The sequence below is a fragment of the Nyctibius grandis genome, chromosome Z (genome assembly GCF_013368605.1).
Source record: "Nyctibius grandis isolate bNycGra1 chromosome Z, bNycGra1.pri, whole genome shotgun sequence".
NCBI classification, from domain to species: domain Eukaryota; kingdom Metazoa; phylum Chordata; class Aves; order Nyctibiiformes; family Nyctibiidae; genus Nyctibius; species Nyctibius grandis.
Genome location: NC_090695.1, coordinates 40555693 through 40572116, shown reverse-complemented (window position 1 = coordinate 40572116; position 16424 = coordinate 40555693). Strand labels below are relative to the sequence as shown.

Here is a 16424-nt window from a genome sequence, read left to right as displayed (position 1 = left end):
ATCTTAGTGTTTCTCATCTAAGTGTCTCAAAAGGTTAAGGGAAAAAAGTTGTGCTAATAAGGAAATAAGGAGAGACTCTACCCAAAACAAGCTGTACCAAGACAAAGCAACTGTGATTCTTGTCTGCAATATGGGCGTCAACTTTAATTCAAACAGACCCGTGTTCTCCAGATGTTTATATAAGCAGTCTGTCAACCACCACCAGCAGAAGAGTGCCTGTGTACACAAGTGACCTCACTTAGCCTTCTCTGAAGTGCTTGCCATGTCGTTATCTATTTTTTGCCTTGACTTTTTAAACAGCTTTTTTTTGTGGCTACCCAAGCCTTACATTATCTTTCTATCTCCATCTCATCAACTCCCCATCTCTTTTCCTGTCTGCTCTGAAACTCTGTGTCTCCTCTCCACAGTATCTCTCTGAAGTTCCATGTCTGCTCCTTGTTGCTTGTGTCACATTTCTGCAAGGGGGCTGCTTAACTGCACAAGGATGAGGGCAAAACTTACTGGTAGAAAACACCTTGTGAATCCTATATTGCAGCCAGAAGTCACAAAAAGAAGGGACAGCTTTCCTACCATGGTGGTCATATGGATGACTGCTGTCACCTTGTAGAGAGCATGGATCAGGGCTAGGCAAGGCATCCCACTGCGGCTTTGCACAGTGGGGAAGGGGGTAAGCAACCACTGGAGGTTTTGTGTTTTCCTTCAGCGACTTCTTAAGGTTATACCATTGCAGCCCAGCTCTGCTTCCAGGCACAGGGTATACCTCTGATGTGGAGGGTACTTTAGCTGTTTTTTCTGCTCCTGGAAGGGCAGCAGGTTTGCAGCATTGGCCCAAGGCATGACCAGGACATGCCTATACAGAAGCTTTGAGTGTACCTGGCATATAGCCAGTCTTAAGCTTGCCTCTGAACAGTGGTATGGGCATTGGAGCAATCTCATCTTCCTCATGGAAAAGTGTGGTACACGTTGTCCCTGCTGGAGGTTGTATGGAGATCTACGTACTATCAGCATGAGTGGTTGAGGGAGAATGCAGGACAAAAATTCTGTCTATAATGTAAGATTTGGTTCCAAATCAAGAACTAATATCCAAGACTTCTTTCTGTTACTGTGTGTTATGTATCATGATTTTAGGTCTTTGTTACAAACTGCATGTTTCCATTAGCTAGAAAGCCTGCTATGAAGAGTTTAATATGATTGTGATAATGAAGTTAAAATGTGTTTGGAGGAATATTGTAACATGGGTGTAAATTACTGCGAGGGATTAAGTAGTGCAAGACATTGTGGATAGTTGTGCTTTTAGCACCTGAGGATGAGCAAAGTCAAAGCCTTTAATCCCAACAGTCTGTGCTTACTTGGAAAAATGTTTGTCTGACTGCAGGCATGGAACCCGTTGTGCTGGAGAAGTAGCAGCCACAGCAAACAACTCACACTGCACAGTAGGAATCGCCTTTAATGCCAAGATTGGAGGTACGTGAAACAATCTCCCACAAAAAAAAAAAAGTAACCAAAGAGCCATTTGTGCTAAGTGGTACATTCAGACCGTTCTCAACAAGAGAAGGAAATTTGTATGGATAACAAACCTAGCTGTGTTAGCAAGTAAATCTCAGTTGTAGAGTGGTCGTTAAATACCAGTACTGAAGAAGTTTGTCTGCAGTGACACTTCTCCAGTGCTCCCTGGAACACTGCCTCTCAGTACACACAGAATAGAAAGCAGACCTTTGATGAAAACACAAACCCCAAAATTAGGAGATTTGGGTTTTCTCACAGATTCAGAGCTCTAAGTGATGAACTTTGACAAACCAGAAGTAAATGTACACATCAGGAATATTGCCTTGCATATTGATCCCAAACAAAACACTGTCAAAATATAACACATTTTTGTGTTGTTTGGCTATGGTTGGAGAGAATCTTCTTTTGATCCCTCTGTGTGATTGGATTATTGCCTGAAAGGCAAGATTGGATCGCACTTTTTTGTTCATTCAGCCAAGTGCTTTCTTAGTCAATGGCTGCTCAATTAAGACTTTTGGCTTAATTTGTGGAGATGACTATCAAGATGTCATCTATGTGTTTGCTAGGCTTTAGCCTGCCTGTGCTAGATTTTAATGATTCAAGTGAAGTTTTACCCTGTACTTTTGATGAAATCATGGGATTGGTATATTGGCTTTCAGTAGAAAGTTCTATAGCTCAAACTTGTTAATTGTTGGTTTTCTGTCCCAAAATAGAGCCCATCTGTGAAAACAGAAACATGTTTGCCTATATATACACCAGAGGACAATTCAAAAATATGAGCAGGCAGAGTTGAGGCCACGTTTCCACAATTAATAGTACTGTATCCATTCTCTACTGGATCAGTACACGTCTGATCCAAATCAAATGTGAGCACAGTTGTATTTCAAATTAGCCAAAGCACACAACGTTATCCTAATGTCAGCTTTCTGTTTTCCTGCTGGCTTCAAGAGGATAGACAATACCTGATCCAGAGTAAGGTTACAGTGATGCAGAAAAACAATTTCCCTTCAGGTGGAGAGCCTGCCTGCACAAAGTTACCCTGTCAGAGTGGTTTAGAAAATCTGAACTGGCCAAGTGAGTTTGTGGCAGATGAACAGGTTGTCTCACGTGGACATGGCATTTGGTCATGTACCAGCAGCTACGAAATCAGATTTATTGTGTTGTCAAATCAGTGTCAGAGGAGAGTTATTGCACTGATAGAGATAAAAGATGGTTTCTGGAGAAGTTTCATTTCTGAGCTGGGTAGTCACACAACCTGCAACAGCTTGGGCATGTCTTTGAAAAGTTCACCATTAGTAACAGTGGCTTCTTAATAGGTTATTATTTATTAAGCATTAGGAATGTGCAATAATAATGTTTTAGAAACCCTCCAGGCATATTAGCTGAATCACAGCCTTTCTAAATATAGTATAAAAACTGATTCAGATGGGCATAGTATGAATGCAGTTAATGTGAACAGTAAAGACTGGATATGTGTGCCTTTTTATTATTTATTTATTTATTTATTTTATATGAAGACTTAAAGAAATTTCACTGGTCTAAGTGAAATAAAAATTTTATCCACTCCGTTTGTCACCATGATTCTGTAGAGCTGTCACTAACACTGTTCTTAAAAGAAAGCTGGAAACTAATAACTGTGTGCGCTTGAGGGGATGTATGACCTTTTAAAAGCATCAGCACTTGAAAATAAGACTTCGGGAGGCTCAGTAGATAATCTGAAGAAAATCAGAGGCAAGAGGGAATTCCAGGGTTTTGGGAAAGGAGGTTAAGCTTCCTTTTCCACTATGTCTATATATTTAAGAGTTTTGCTGCTGCTGTCCTCTATTTGGCATGCCTCCCTCCCTTCCCTCAGAAAAGCCGTAAGCTACACATGTGAATATGCTGTGGTTGTGTTCCCTCTCCACAGGCCAGATAGAGTGTAAAAATGTTGAATCATATTACGCTGAACTAGTGTTGAGCTCGCTTGTTTCCCAGGGATTTAAAGACTCTCCTGGGGCCTTCTTGGAGAATAAACTAGAATCAAGGTAAAGCAATTACATTCTCCTTACATAGAGTAAGGAGATAAGTATTCTTTACTTCGAACCAAAAAGCATCTCTGGACATATAAGGGATAGTAAGGAGACAAAGCAAAGGGGAAAAGAAATCCTTTTCATTGATATTCCATCAAATACTGGCAGCTGAACAAATCCGATTAATGATCTTTGTGATGGGAAGTCATTAACAAGATATCCACCAGTAATGCTCACTTTTTTTCTAAATGAGTTTGTACTCCTTGTCTCATTTCCACACATTTAAGAACCTCTGACCACAAATAGATCAAAAATAAGATGCTTAGAAAGTCTGAGCCTTCTCTTACAATGGTGTAAGTGGGGATGTAATCTGCAGATAAAATTTGAGTAAAATTGCAATCTGGACCTTCAGTCCCTTTACAGGTTGTGAGATGTTTCTCATAAAAAGTGATGCACTATGCCTGCAGTTTGTGCTTAGCTAAGCTAGAGGCCCTTTCATTAAAAGACAAACCAGTGCACAAAAGGAGTAGGTCTTTTTTTTTAATGTGACTCTGCAGTAATCACACATACTAAATTACCACCTACAGAGCTTGTGAGACTCTTTAGGAAGGGAGGTTAGCATGTTGTTATTGTTGCAGACTGTGGAAGTTGCAAAGCATCTGTGGAGATTTGGGTGCTTAGTTACTTGGCTGGGCTTGAGTCCTGATGGGAAAACAGTTACACTGAATTATGGCACAACAGATGTAGAATGTCCAGCTGACGAGGAATTAGTTCAGCTGTTTCTTTAAGTTTAAGTAAGTCAGATGCTGATTAAAAACAAACGTTTTAAAACAAAACTTGCTTTCGGCTTAGTTTTGCATGTTTTTTGTGATTCATTGAAAGTTTGTTCTGACTAAAATGCCACTTTTTGGCAATTACTGCAAATATTGGAAAAAGTTTACAGAACTCTGAAGACTTAGGTGGAACAGTCTGCAAACACAATCTGTTAATTGCCTTCTGGACAGCTTTTGTTGCACTATCACCACATGCCAAATGCAGTTTGGAGGTTTTGTGATCGGCAGAATTAACTACTCCAGACATTTGACGGGTGGGGGAGGGGTGGAGAAACAAAAAAAGAAAGGAAGGAAAGAGAGCGAGAGAAAGGAATTATTTCTGGTTTAAGAAGCCAACGAGACATTTGTTGTTCGAAGTCACCCTTGAAGCATGTCTGTCAGTTGTTGGCCAGAGAGAGCAACACCTAAGTCACAGCCTTGTCCATGTTGCTTTAGATTTGATGACTTCGCCACTAGCATAAAAACCTGGTGTGAATTACCTTAGGTGCCAATGGCAGACTTTGGGGTTTTTGTTCACTGGGTGCACGTAGTATTATTTAGGCTTGCTACGCCATAAGAGAGACATAAAGGGAAGCTTATTTTCCTTCTTTCAAAAGCAGTTTACCTTTTATTGTCTTTATTTAGAACTAAATATATTTTAATGTGCTTAAAAGAAATTGAGAACACAACTTCCACCCATCATTAATTTTCTGAGATTATGCTGAGGAAGAAAAATAAAACCTGAGAATCCTAGAGTTGGTTTAATGACTTTTTTATAAAGTAAAGTTCATAGTGAGATCACTGTTTGTAAAAGTTTATTATCTCACAAAACATGGGCAGCTTTTGTATCAACTTAGAAACATGATCACTTTTCATTTTTGAGTCAATTAGAGTATGGGGAAAAAAAAAGACCCTCGATCAACAAAGCACTCCCTATGCCTTTTATTAATTGGAAGTTAAGGTCTTGGTAAACACTCAGGTTACTTCAGTCTGAGCTCATGAGCAAAATGAAATGTGTCTGTAATTAAAAATATGTAAATTTGGCTTATAAGTAGCAGTGGCCTTTTAAAGGGGAAAGAGCGTCAAACTTGTTAATTGTGGAAGTAATCATTACTCTGTACTATCATACAGTTACATGCTAATTATTATTTAATATTTAACATCCCTTTGATCAGATGTCACACTAGCTGTATGTAGGTCCTTTTTCTTGTTTAGGTTAAAACTGGCATTGGTGGTTTTTCTCAGTCAGAATTAACTTCAATCAGAGTCTTACAGTTATTCAAAGGAACAACTTTAAGATTTTCTCAGTTTCCAGATTTAAGCCTACCTTATTCAGTCTAGTGATCTTAAAACATCATGATGCCATTCACTTTAGAAGGGCTGGCACATTGACTTGTCCAAACCCACAAGAATGGGTTCTTTTAACACAAGAATTTCAGATTATACATTACAAAAGCTTCTGCACAGAGGAGGATGTTCACAATATTGTAGTTTCAGGTTTAATAATGTTACAGATAGGGTATTTGTTAGTAACTTCCTGTAATCACCTTGCTACTGTGTATGGTAATTGGTCAGTACACGCGAGCTTTCTCCCCGGTTTCTTCTTTGTGGCCTCATACAATGAAGGAATAATCCCACATTTATCTGTCAGCAGAGATCCTTTTGTTACATCTGTCAACATACTTAGGACCGTGAATGATTCACAGTAGGTGCTGCAGTTCCACTGCAGTATAAAAGGATAAAGATATTATCATCAAGTGAGACATACAAACATTTCAAGGTCCAAGTCATTTTTTTTAAGTTTTCTTTAGCATAAAAGTTTGTTGTTGAAGTTCAAAGGCTGTATAGTGGATAAATGACTTGTAGATAATTTTTAAAACTTGGAGAAAGACCAAAATATTCCTTCCTTCTTGTATTTTTTCATCTAGAGACATTTTTCCATTGGAAAAACACATATCCAAACAGGTTTTGGGGGTTTTTTTAACAACAGTAGAAATCCCTATGATCATTCAGTCCAATGTCCTACACAACAATTTTCTCTGGGGGAAAAATAAAAGGAAGCATTTTGAGTTGATTGGTCCTGTTCATTGTATCTTTCATTCTAAAGGGGTACGGATGCTGGACGGAGACGTGACAGACATGGTAGAAGCAAAGTCTCTAAGCCTTAACCCCCAGCACATCCACATCTACAGTGCCAGCTGGGGGCCTGATGACGACGGTAAGACTGTGGATGGACCTGCTTCTCTAGCACGTCAGGCCTTTGAGAACGGCATCAGAATGGTAGGTTGGCATCAAAGTGCATCTCCTGGATCTGCTCTCCTGTGCAAGTGTAAGGGTACATGTGCCCAGTACGTGCAAGTGCACAGCATGGGGAAGAGGAAAGCATTCTGAAGGACAGAAGAAAAACTTCCTTTGCCTAAAACTAAAACTGCATTTTCCTTCTGTAGTTACCTGATGGTCAGTCCTTCCTGAAGTATCAGCTCTGTTCATTTTCAACTGAAATACATCATCCTCGGTGTCCTTTAAAACTGCTCTGAGGTAATGATGTAGTTCTGCAAGAAAAAATAAGATTGAAAAATGCTACTTTGCACAGCAGTGCCAAGTCATAAAATCTGAATTGCAATGAATTTTTAAAGCAAAAGCCTTGACTGTTTTTTGTTCTTTCTTCCTTTCTTTCATTGCTCTGTTTTGCTTCATTTCTTAACAGAAGTTTGATGATTTTAATAGGGAGATGGGGCCTCCATGGGAGTCTACACCCATGTTTCTTTTAGCATTTATGTCTGGTCTCAGAGAACTTATGCCCTGTGTATAACTTGCATATACATTTCTCTACAAGTCTGCTATTACTTTTTGTCTGTGGTATAGCCCAGAGATCTTCAATAGTGCAACACACAAAATCCCAAATACCTCTATATGAAAAAATCTAAGACATTTTCAATTTTCTTTAATAAGTTACTGTCAAGCAAATAAGACCACAGAAGGAAATGAGTAATTAGAGGAACTTTTGATGTCAAAGACCAGTTTTTACTTCTTCCTTTTACCTTCCTTCCTGTTAAATAGATCAGGGAATTCCTTGTCTTTTAGCGCTCACACCTCTTTCCACCGTATAGGACTGGTGAAAAGGATTTTAAAGCTTAGCATTATTTTGAATGCAGCAGGAGAGTTGCTAGTTCAGTGGTGGGTGGCTCTAGGATCAGGAAAGAAAAGATTAATGCAAAACGTTTGTTTAAAGAGACTGAAACTGTTGGACCAAAGTGGAAGTGGAACGTAGTTACTGGAACATGGTAACACTGTGCAGCAGGATCAGAAAGTGCAGCTGTTATTGAAGTCAGTAAGGGTTTTAACTAGGTATGCCAAGACTGATTTTAGCAGACTATAGCTAACATGCAGCCTGAAAGATTCCATGCGTAAAAGACAGTGTCTGCCACTGAGAGACTATATTAATTTAAGATATACCATAAAAAGCAGTCATAACAGCAAACAGGGACAGTGGGTACAGAGCGGTAATAGACAAAGTTACAAGAGCACCTGGTCAAGCTGACAGTCTGTATGCACAGTGCAGCGTTTCAGGTGATTTACCATATACTTGACTGTAAGTTGTAAATAAATACATCATAAAATTTATACCCGGTATCATCATAAACATTGCCTAGCAGCACAAGTATAGGAGATGTGAATTCACATCTAATCACAGCTGCATCCCTGGCTTATGTTGGTTTCCTCGATAAAGTTGCATAAATTTCTTACTCTCACCCCTGTCCTGCCTGCCCCAAATATACATAATAATACATGCTCAGCTACCTAGCAGGTGAGTTATGAAGAGCAATTACTGAAATACTAAACTAGTGACAGGGACTGTGTGCTTCCTGTGCTATGTGATGTTAAAGACATATCTGTCGAACTCAGTTCTGTGAATGCTTTACTAACCATGCAGCCACAGACCACTGCCTTCCTTTCACTCGGTGGTATGATGACCATTCAGTGTAGAGCTGCAGAATTACACTTTTGCTTGTTGTACATTATGTAATATGTGAAGACTACCATAACAAAATACTCAAGCATGTACTTAACTTTACCCTGCAAGAAATTCCAGGGGCTTAGCAATTTAACACATTTAGGGACACTGATAGATTCTGCCCGAGAGAACTCTGCTGTATTTAGTAATCATTACTGAAATAGTTCTTGAAGTGCCCTTAGAGCAATATAACAAGTATGTAGAAGGCCAAATACATCTCCATTACTGCTTCCCAAGCATCATCACTCCTCCTTTCTGATAAAATATCAATGCTCCCCATCACCCAGCTAGGGTTTACTACTGTTTGACAATGATCACAGAGAAGAAAAACAATGAAGTGATGAAGGGGATCCTTAACAGAACTGCAGGATGCAGAGGAACTTGAACAAAGTAAGTTTTATTTTTAAACATATAGAGGTGTTAGTTTAAATGTCATATTTCATGTAGGTAAGACAAGCATGAAAAGTTCAGCCCAAATTTCTGTACTAGAATAACTCGTCCATTCCTTCATTGAAATCTCAAACTGGGGATAAAACCAGTATAAATCAAGAATGTGGAATAATTTGCCAGGACCAAGGATCTTGCCTACAAGCATTGTTGTTCAATTCTTATTGTTATAGCTGTAATAAGAGAGGATATCCTACAGAACCCAGATGAATTTCATTTTACCAGCACATTGTTCTATATTTTTAGTAACATAGTATTCAATTTTAAAATTCTGAGATGGTCTTTTTTCTGATAACAATGCAGAAAAAGAGTTTGTTATATATTTTTGAGAAATAGTAGAAGTCAGATTTGATGCAAGTCAAATTATAATTTTTTACAATTCAGCTTCTCTTTCATTTTATCAACTTGTTCTGCCCAAAGTTGCCCATGTGGAGTTGAATATATCTAAACATTTCCATGTATTTGGAAATTTTGTCTAGCTCTGACTAGGAAAGCTTTTCCATTTTTAGTGAGGAAATAAAAATTATCTTTAAAACTTACGTAAAAACATGCTGGTAAGAAATACAAAATATTTAAGATCGATCTCTAATTTTCGTTAAATTAGAGATCTAATATAGACTGAAAGATTGTAAATGTATGTCTCAATTACCACCTTCCTTAATACGCTTAGTTGCCAGATGAAAAATTACTTTAAGATGAACCTGTTCTTCTTCTTTTTAATAAACCACGCCTTTCCATGTTCAGATAAAGGTACTTTTTCTATATTTCCTTACACAGTCATAAGATGTGTCATTTTAAAAGATGAGGCAAATGGCTGAAGAAAAGATGAATTATGTCTGTGCCAAAATATTCCTAAAATCAGATCATTGTCCAAGGTAATGACTAGATACCCAGCCAAACATAGATTTCCCCAAGCAGTCACAGTAATTGTGCAATTAATAATAGGCAGACAAAAATGCTTATTGCATTGTGTACAGATCTTGACCTTCCTTTTTTAGAAATTTTGAACTGAACAACAACAGTATTACATCTAGTATAGCACCTGGGATGTAAATTAAAGTAACGTTGGTACAGGAAAATTTGGCAAGATCTTCTTTCAGATCTACACAAAGGTGCAAGATTGATATTCTTATTTATTGTGCATATGCACACACCAATGGATATTATTTTTTAAAAATGGGATAGCAAAGGGAAAGGTCAAGACTTTTTAAAAGCATCTCAAAAGGAAATTATGCTTGGCTTGTTTAATTAGGAAAATCAAAGATGGTGCTGAATAATAACTTTGATTAGAGTATAATTAAACGGAATTACTACTTTTTTAAAATTATGCTCATGAAGTAAAAATGAAATGGATGCAAGAGTCACGATTTCTTATTCAGTTTTCTGAGAGACTGCGATCCATGAAAAAAATGCCTGATTTATCTTCAGCGCATATTATTCCAATTAACAGCTCAAGCAGGGTGTTTTAGAACTACTATTATTTTTAAATCTGCTGAGCTAATACGATTACTGCTTTCAAATCCTGCAGAAAATAACAAAGATAAATGACTGTATAGTTTTTCCATAGAGGCCTACAGATACAGCACATGCCATGAACTGAAATAGACAAATCTATTTAAAGAAAGGATACTGAGTAATAACTGAGTTTATGAAATGACAACCTAACCCACAGTTAAATATGCTTTAAAAATTCTGCCCAGGATCAAGGTAAAGGAAGAGGAAACCAATTTTTAAACCTATCATGATTTTCTGTCATCTCTAGGGTATTTTGTTTAACTGTATTAAATTTGCATAGTTGAGTTCAAAGAGAAACCTTGGAGACTTTGCTATCAAACAATTTCTATGCAAATATAAAAGCTCCCTTTATATCATGCTTCCTGTTGACAAAGTCCTTTTCTTGAAAATAGTGTAGTCATAAGGGTGGAAAATTCTAGAGGCTTGTGTTTTAAATACCAATGTATTAGAAGTTGTAGACCTAATAATCTCAAAAATAATTCCATTATAATGATGCAGAACTTGCCTGAAAAAAATCAGACGAAAGGCAGTATACCCAAAAGTAACATATTCAAGAAAAGATTAGGTATGCAATGTCACATTTCACCCTGTGTTCAAGAACAAACAAGACTTAGCATTGCAATACATGATTGTGGCCAAATCATGTAATAAGACTGTGCTGAGTCTGGGACAAAAGGGAGAACAGAAAAGCCTTTCCTTGATTCAGAAAGGTAAAACCAAAGTACCATTAGATTTTAAGATGACTGTCTGTATCTCACAGTCTATAAGCACAATGCTATAAGCGCTTGAAAGACTTAGCCTCGCGGATTCATGGCTCTGTGATACAGCATTCAGACTAGTTCATTTCTATTCATACATATAAGCCTGTTATTCTGGGATCAGTCTCAACATCATTTGGAGAGTAATGCATTTCAGGTATTCTGACTTGTTCTTTCACTGCTGTTTGGCAAAGACCTAATAGTCAAGTTTCTGGATATATGAGCCCTGTTGATATTTTACGTTGCAGGGTTTCAAAGAGCTGGTTATCTCACCTCTCCAAACGTCTCGCCAACTGCATGCTTTATGTTGTTTGTTCTGCAGTATTCATAAGGTAGTCCAAATCAGCGACAGGGCAGGTCATTCTTAATATAACCTAAGAGGGTGGAGAGGAAGGGAAATCTACATGGAAACTTTTGGCTTTCTGCCTGTGTCCGTGCAGTGGCCTTCATCTTAGCGCCATGACATCATTCTGTTTAGCAAGCTGGACACAAGCCAAAATGTTTGATGGGCATTAATGATCAGATCCTGTGTGGCTGAACCTCTTGTGAGAACTCGGCTTGGTGCCTTCCCTCCCATCATCACTGCCCCTTCTCATCCCTCTCGCTTCACCAACTTTGGCTGCAGAGTGTGTGTTCAAAGTGTTTGCTGGGAGCAGAAGGCTCTCCTACAATCACTAAACAAGCCTCCTACCCACATGCAAGAGAAAGAAATGCAAGGGAAGAAAAGGGAAGGGAAGAAAAGGGAAGATAAGAAAAGATAAAAGAGAAAAGAAAGAAAGGGATTTCACAGATTTTTTATTGTCATTTTTATATCACTATATGCTTCTACTCCAGAAGTGGAAGAGATTGTTCATAATTTGCAAGTGCCCAGGCAAAGGTTTGCTGCCTGTGTTGTACCACGGATTTTCTCTTAAATTTATTTGTCCTGTCATCACTTCTCTGCATCATTCTGAGTAGAATGTGTTGCCTACACAAAGAGGAGTTATTCTGTTCTGCTTTGCTAGATAATTGCACTATAAAAGTCAAAGACAGAAGTTACTGCAAGACTTCCAGTCAAATGTGTCAAAATCACTTCCAAAATGGCTGTCATTTTATACATTGAAATATTATGTTGCACAAAGGTTAAGACCAGATTTTTTAAAACGTGTATTTTGTTTGTTCAGCCTTGTACAGCTGCCATTTGAGACTGAGTAACACATATCTGTGTGCACGCATAACTCAGATCACATATAGGTACGTTGTGCATGCACAAGACCTCCTGCCCATTTCTGATCAGTTGGCCAAAAACTACTTGTTGAAGGTCAATCAGAAGAATTAGTGCTGTGCTTGGGAAGGGTCTCAGAAGATATGACCCAGTATGCTGATGTAACCTAGTGTTAGGTCCTGGCATTTATCTGTTATATGATTTGCATATATACTGTGTACGCCTATTGCATCTATGATGTAATATCTGAACATGTAATGTTATAGTTACTTTAACATACCAAGTTAAACTTTGCGTGGCTCTGTACTAGAGGTGGGTGCTGACTATGTACTGGAATTGGAAAAGTCATATGGCATTTTAACACTGTAATTCTTCCTTCTAACATCACGAGACATAGCACTATTGGCTTGAAATAATACTCATAGTTCTAACATCAGAAAATTCTATTATCGTCTAGTCCTGGCCTTCATCATAAGCCAGATCAGCAAAATTTCATCCAGGTATTACTGCATCAATATCCTTGTTTTCTTGATCCATCTATTATTTTCTGGTTTTGTACATCTTTTGGGAAGAGCCAGTCTTGACTGAAACCCATTATGTCCATGGCTGTGCAAGTCACTAACAACCTTCACTAAAAAATATATAGCTTGTTACTCATCTAAATGTCTTAGTTTCCTTTCCACTGTAAAATGCCTCTTCTGCTATATTTATGGTGCATCTTATGGTGTTAGAAATCTCCACATGTAAGTAATTAGAGATTTTGGCCAAGTGATTTCTTGGATAAATTAAATTGGAACATAAGGACATAAGGAACATAAGACAGGAAATGATGGCGGAGGTCATCCAGTACAGTTCTCTGCTATCACAGGCATCATGTCCTATAAATACATTTGGCAATTTCTATTCTAGAATGAATTAGAATTTTTTTCCTCTCTGTTTCTGTTGGAAGACCATTTCACAGCCATCACTAATCTATCAGTTAGAGACTTTCTTCTAAGTTACAGCCAGGTTTATTCATGTGCAGTTTTTTGCCCATTTGTTCCTGGGCCAAAATTGTGCTTCAGCTTAAATACCTTTTCTCCTTCCATTTTTATTTCTGACATATTTATAGAACAACCTCCTCTCTCAGACTTCATTTTGATGTGATAAACAAGCCACACTCATTAGTCACTTAAAAACTAGGCTGTCCATCTCCTTGCTCATCAGAGTGGTGCTTCTCTCCACATCTTCCAGCCTGAATTTTTTTCTTGGATGAAGGTGATCGTAATTGCTACATTCACTAATATTTTCTTAGTTTTTATTTCAAAATCACCTAATAATTTTGTTTCCCTAGCTCATCCTTAAAATACGCTACTCACAATTTCTTTAACCCGCGTGTTTCTCCAACACGGCCCACATCATCTCCAGTACAACCATTTCCACCTCCACCTTGCTGTTACATTAACCTTCATTTTCTTTTGTTTCATTACTGATTTCTTGGAGGGCTTATCACATTTTTTTGCCGAAACCAGACAGACTGATTCTAATACATTTCTCAGCATAAAATAAGTTATCAGAGAAAAACTTAACAGATTTACCTGGAACTCTAAAGTGCATGTTGCATTTTAACCTGTTTCCATTAATACTGGTACCTCTTACTCTGTCCTTCGCAATCTGTTTTACAGCCTTAACAGTAATGTTTTGGATATTCAGTTTCCTTCTGTTAGTCAGAATTTCCAAACCACAGTTGATTCCTGTAGTTTTTTCTGAAACACTTTCTGTTTCCTGGCATTATTTTTTCAAGTGTGGATACCAGAATGGGGCATTGAGGTTGTTGCCTTCTCTATGCACACATAGTACTGTTTCCCTATTCCCTGCACATGTTCAATATTCACCCTCGGTACTGATCCAAGGAGCAGACTAAATTTTAGGGCAGCTCATTGCCAGTTGGTTATTTTCCATGACTCTAAACTCCCTGTCAGAGTCACCGCTTCCTAAAAGTTTGTCCACCCTCCTGTATGTCTTACCAACAAGCTTCAATTCCAGGTCTTATTACCTTGCATTCGGCTGATATACGTATCTCAGGATGCTTTAATGTCTTTGCTGATGTGGTTTATACTTGATGTGATTTAGTTTTCTCCAAACTGAGATTGCCCAGCAAAAATCAAGTTAGGTGACAACCTTAACACATCATGAAGCTAATAATAATGCCTTGCTCTACCATTTGCACATAGTTAGCAACTTGCAGTATTCAGCCAAAGTGGAATTAGGGATATTGCCTTCCAGTACATGAAACAGAGTTTAGGCTCAGTGATACCTGGATGAACTTTGATACTATGCACTTTCTTTTCTTTTGGAAATATATAAGCAAAGCTAACCTTAAAATTTCTCTCCTTAGCTTTCTGTGAAAAGTGATCTTTTTCACAAACAGTCAATGTGTAGTAACAAAAATGCAGAAAATCAATGGAATATACAAATTCTAAAAGGAAGGAAAATTTGGAATGAGAGTTACAGGAAAATATACCTCAAAATGTCCAGTTTCCTTACAATGTCACAAAGTGTACTGGAAACCAAAGCTGTTTAGTTACCTCATTCCATCTCACACATATATGGAAACTGTTGTAACAAGCCAGAGTAACATTACTGCTTTTGGACTTGTTGTCAAAAGTGGCCTCTGGTTTTGGGTGCCCAGCCTGAAACAGGTGATGTATTTGAACGTAAAAAACTGCACCATTCTTGTTGTGGGGTAAATCTTAATTTGGAAAGCCAATACTGAAAAGCAGCTTTGGCAAATGTGTCTCTTTCCATGCACTTAAGTATATACATTTCAGAGAGTGCATTTTTGAAACACTAATCTGATTACTTCGTATGGGCAAATCACATATCCACTTTACTCATGTTCTTGAACAGCAGAATCTATGTATTTCTACGTGTCATGTGGGAAAAAATAGACTTCTGAAAGGCAAATTGCTGGAAGTTTGGCATCAAGAGTTTTCTGTGCATAGAATTTGACAGAAGTTTAAGGCACAAAGCCCCGAGGGCAATAATTTTGCACACAGCCTAAGTGCATTGTTTCTTCCTAAACAAATGCTATGGGAGACAAACCGCACAAAGCGATTACTGCAGTCCTCAGTCTGCAGAGGTAGAAGCAGAGCAGTCTTATTTTCCTGCGCATCTACTGAAAAGAGCTAAATTTGCAGAAAATTTGAGGTTCTTTGTTGAACCTCAGAAGTTCAACAGACATCTCAAAACCTGAAGTTTTCCATAAGGAAGAGTATGATGTACGTAGTGAAACAACAACTGTGTGGATCTGGTAGCCGTGGACTCCTCTCTAGCATGTTTAATCAGATGGTAATATAAAGGTGATGAGAACTGCCTGAACCCACCCCACAGAATGGGTGTTTGTGTGTGAAGTCCATCCCCTATCCAGCCCTAACATATATATTTCTTGTGCGCAGCCTGTTTACTTTGGCTTTGCATGCAGAGACAATTACCCTATCATTAACTAGAGACTCTTTGTGCAGCCTAAATTTTGGAAAACCCAGCTCTTGTTTTATCAAAGGTGCTTAAAATATACAGCTTGTTTTATCCCAGTAATAATATCAGCAACAACACAACAGTAATGATAATACGGAGAGATAGCCTGAACCAGAACTGTGATTCATGCAGCCCTGTAGCTGGCTCTATTTTGTTTAGGAAAATGAGAAATTCATTCCAGCATTCCACAGGTTCAGATTTCAGGTTTCAGCCAACACTTCTTTTGGTTGCACTTCAAGCACTAATTATAGCTGTGTGGGGAATATCTTGGAGCTGTTTAAGCTGTTGTTCTAGTGAAGAGTAAAATAAAAAATACACCACATGCAAGGATACATGTTGAAATGCTCCACTGATATATCCCAATAATTATTGTGTTAATGCATAGGTGTTTGTGGTTATTCAGTATGTTATTTTTTTATGTGCACATCAGAATATTTTCATGCTTCAGTATTTTAAAGGTATCCTATCCTATCAGCTAATAAAACCATTTTTCCTTCTTTTTGTCATGATTAATTATTTTGTCTTTCCCTTAAGCTGGTTCGGAAGTAGCCAAAAAGTTTAACTTTGTTAGCAACAACTTTCCTTTTCAACAATATAAGGTAATCGTTGCTTTTTGTAAGTAGTGACAGTTTTTTGTGTGGT

At 37.9% G+C, this 16424-nt stretch overlaps 1 protein-coding gene across 2 annotated transcripts in view; it reads left to right on the top strand.

Moving 5' to 3' along the window:
* PCSK5 (proprotein convertase subtilisin/kexin type 5) overlaps positions 1 to 16424 on the top strand; it is a 259149-nt gene that overhangs the window by 103609 nt on the left and 139116 nt on the right. For both annotated transcript variants that reach the window (XM_068422259.1, XM_068422260.1), the window contains exons 6-7: positions 1376 to 1464; positions 6435 to 6607. In XM_068422259.1, coding sequence (XP_068278360.1) covers positions 1376 to 1464; positions 6435 to 6607 — 262 coding nt within the window. The remainder of the gene's footprint in view (positions 1 to 1375; positions 1465 to 6434; positions 6608 to 16424) is intronic.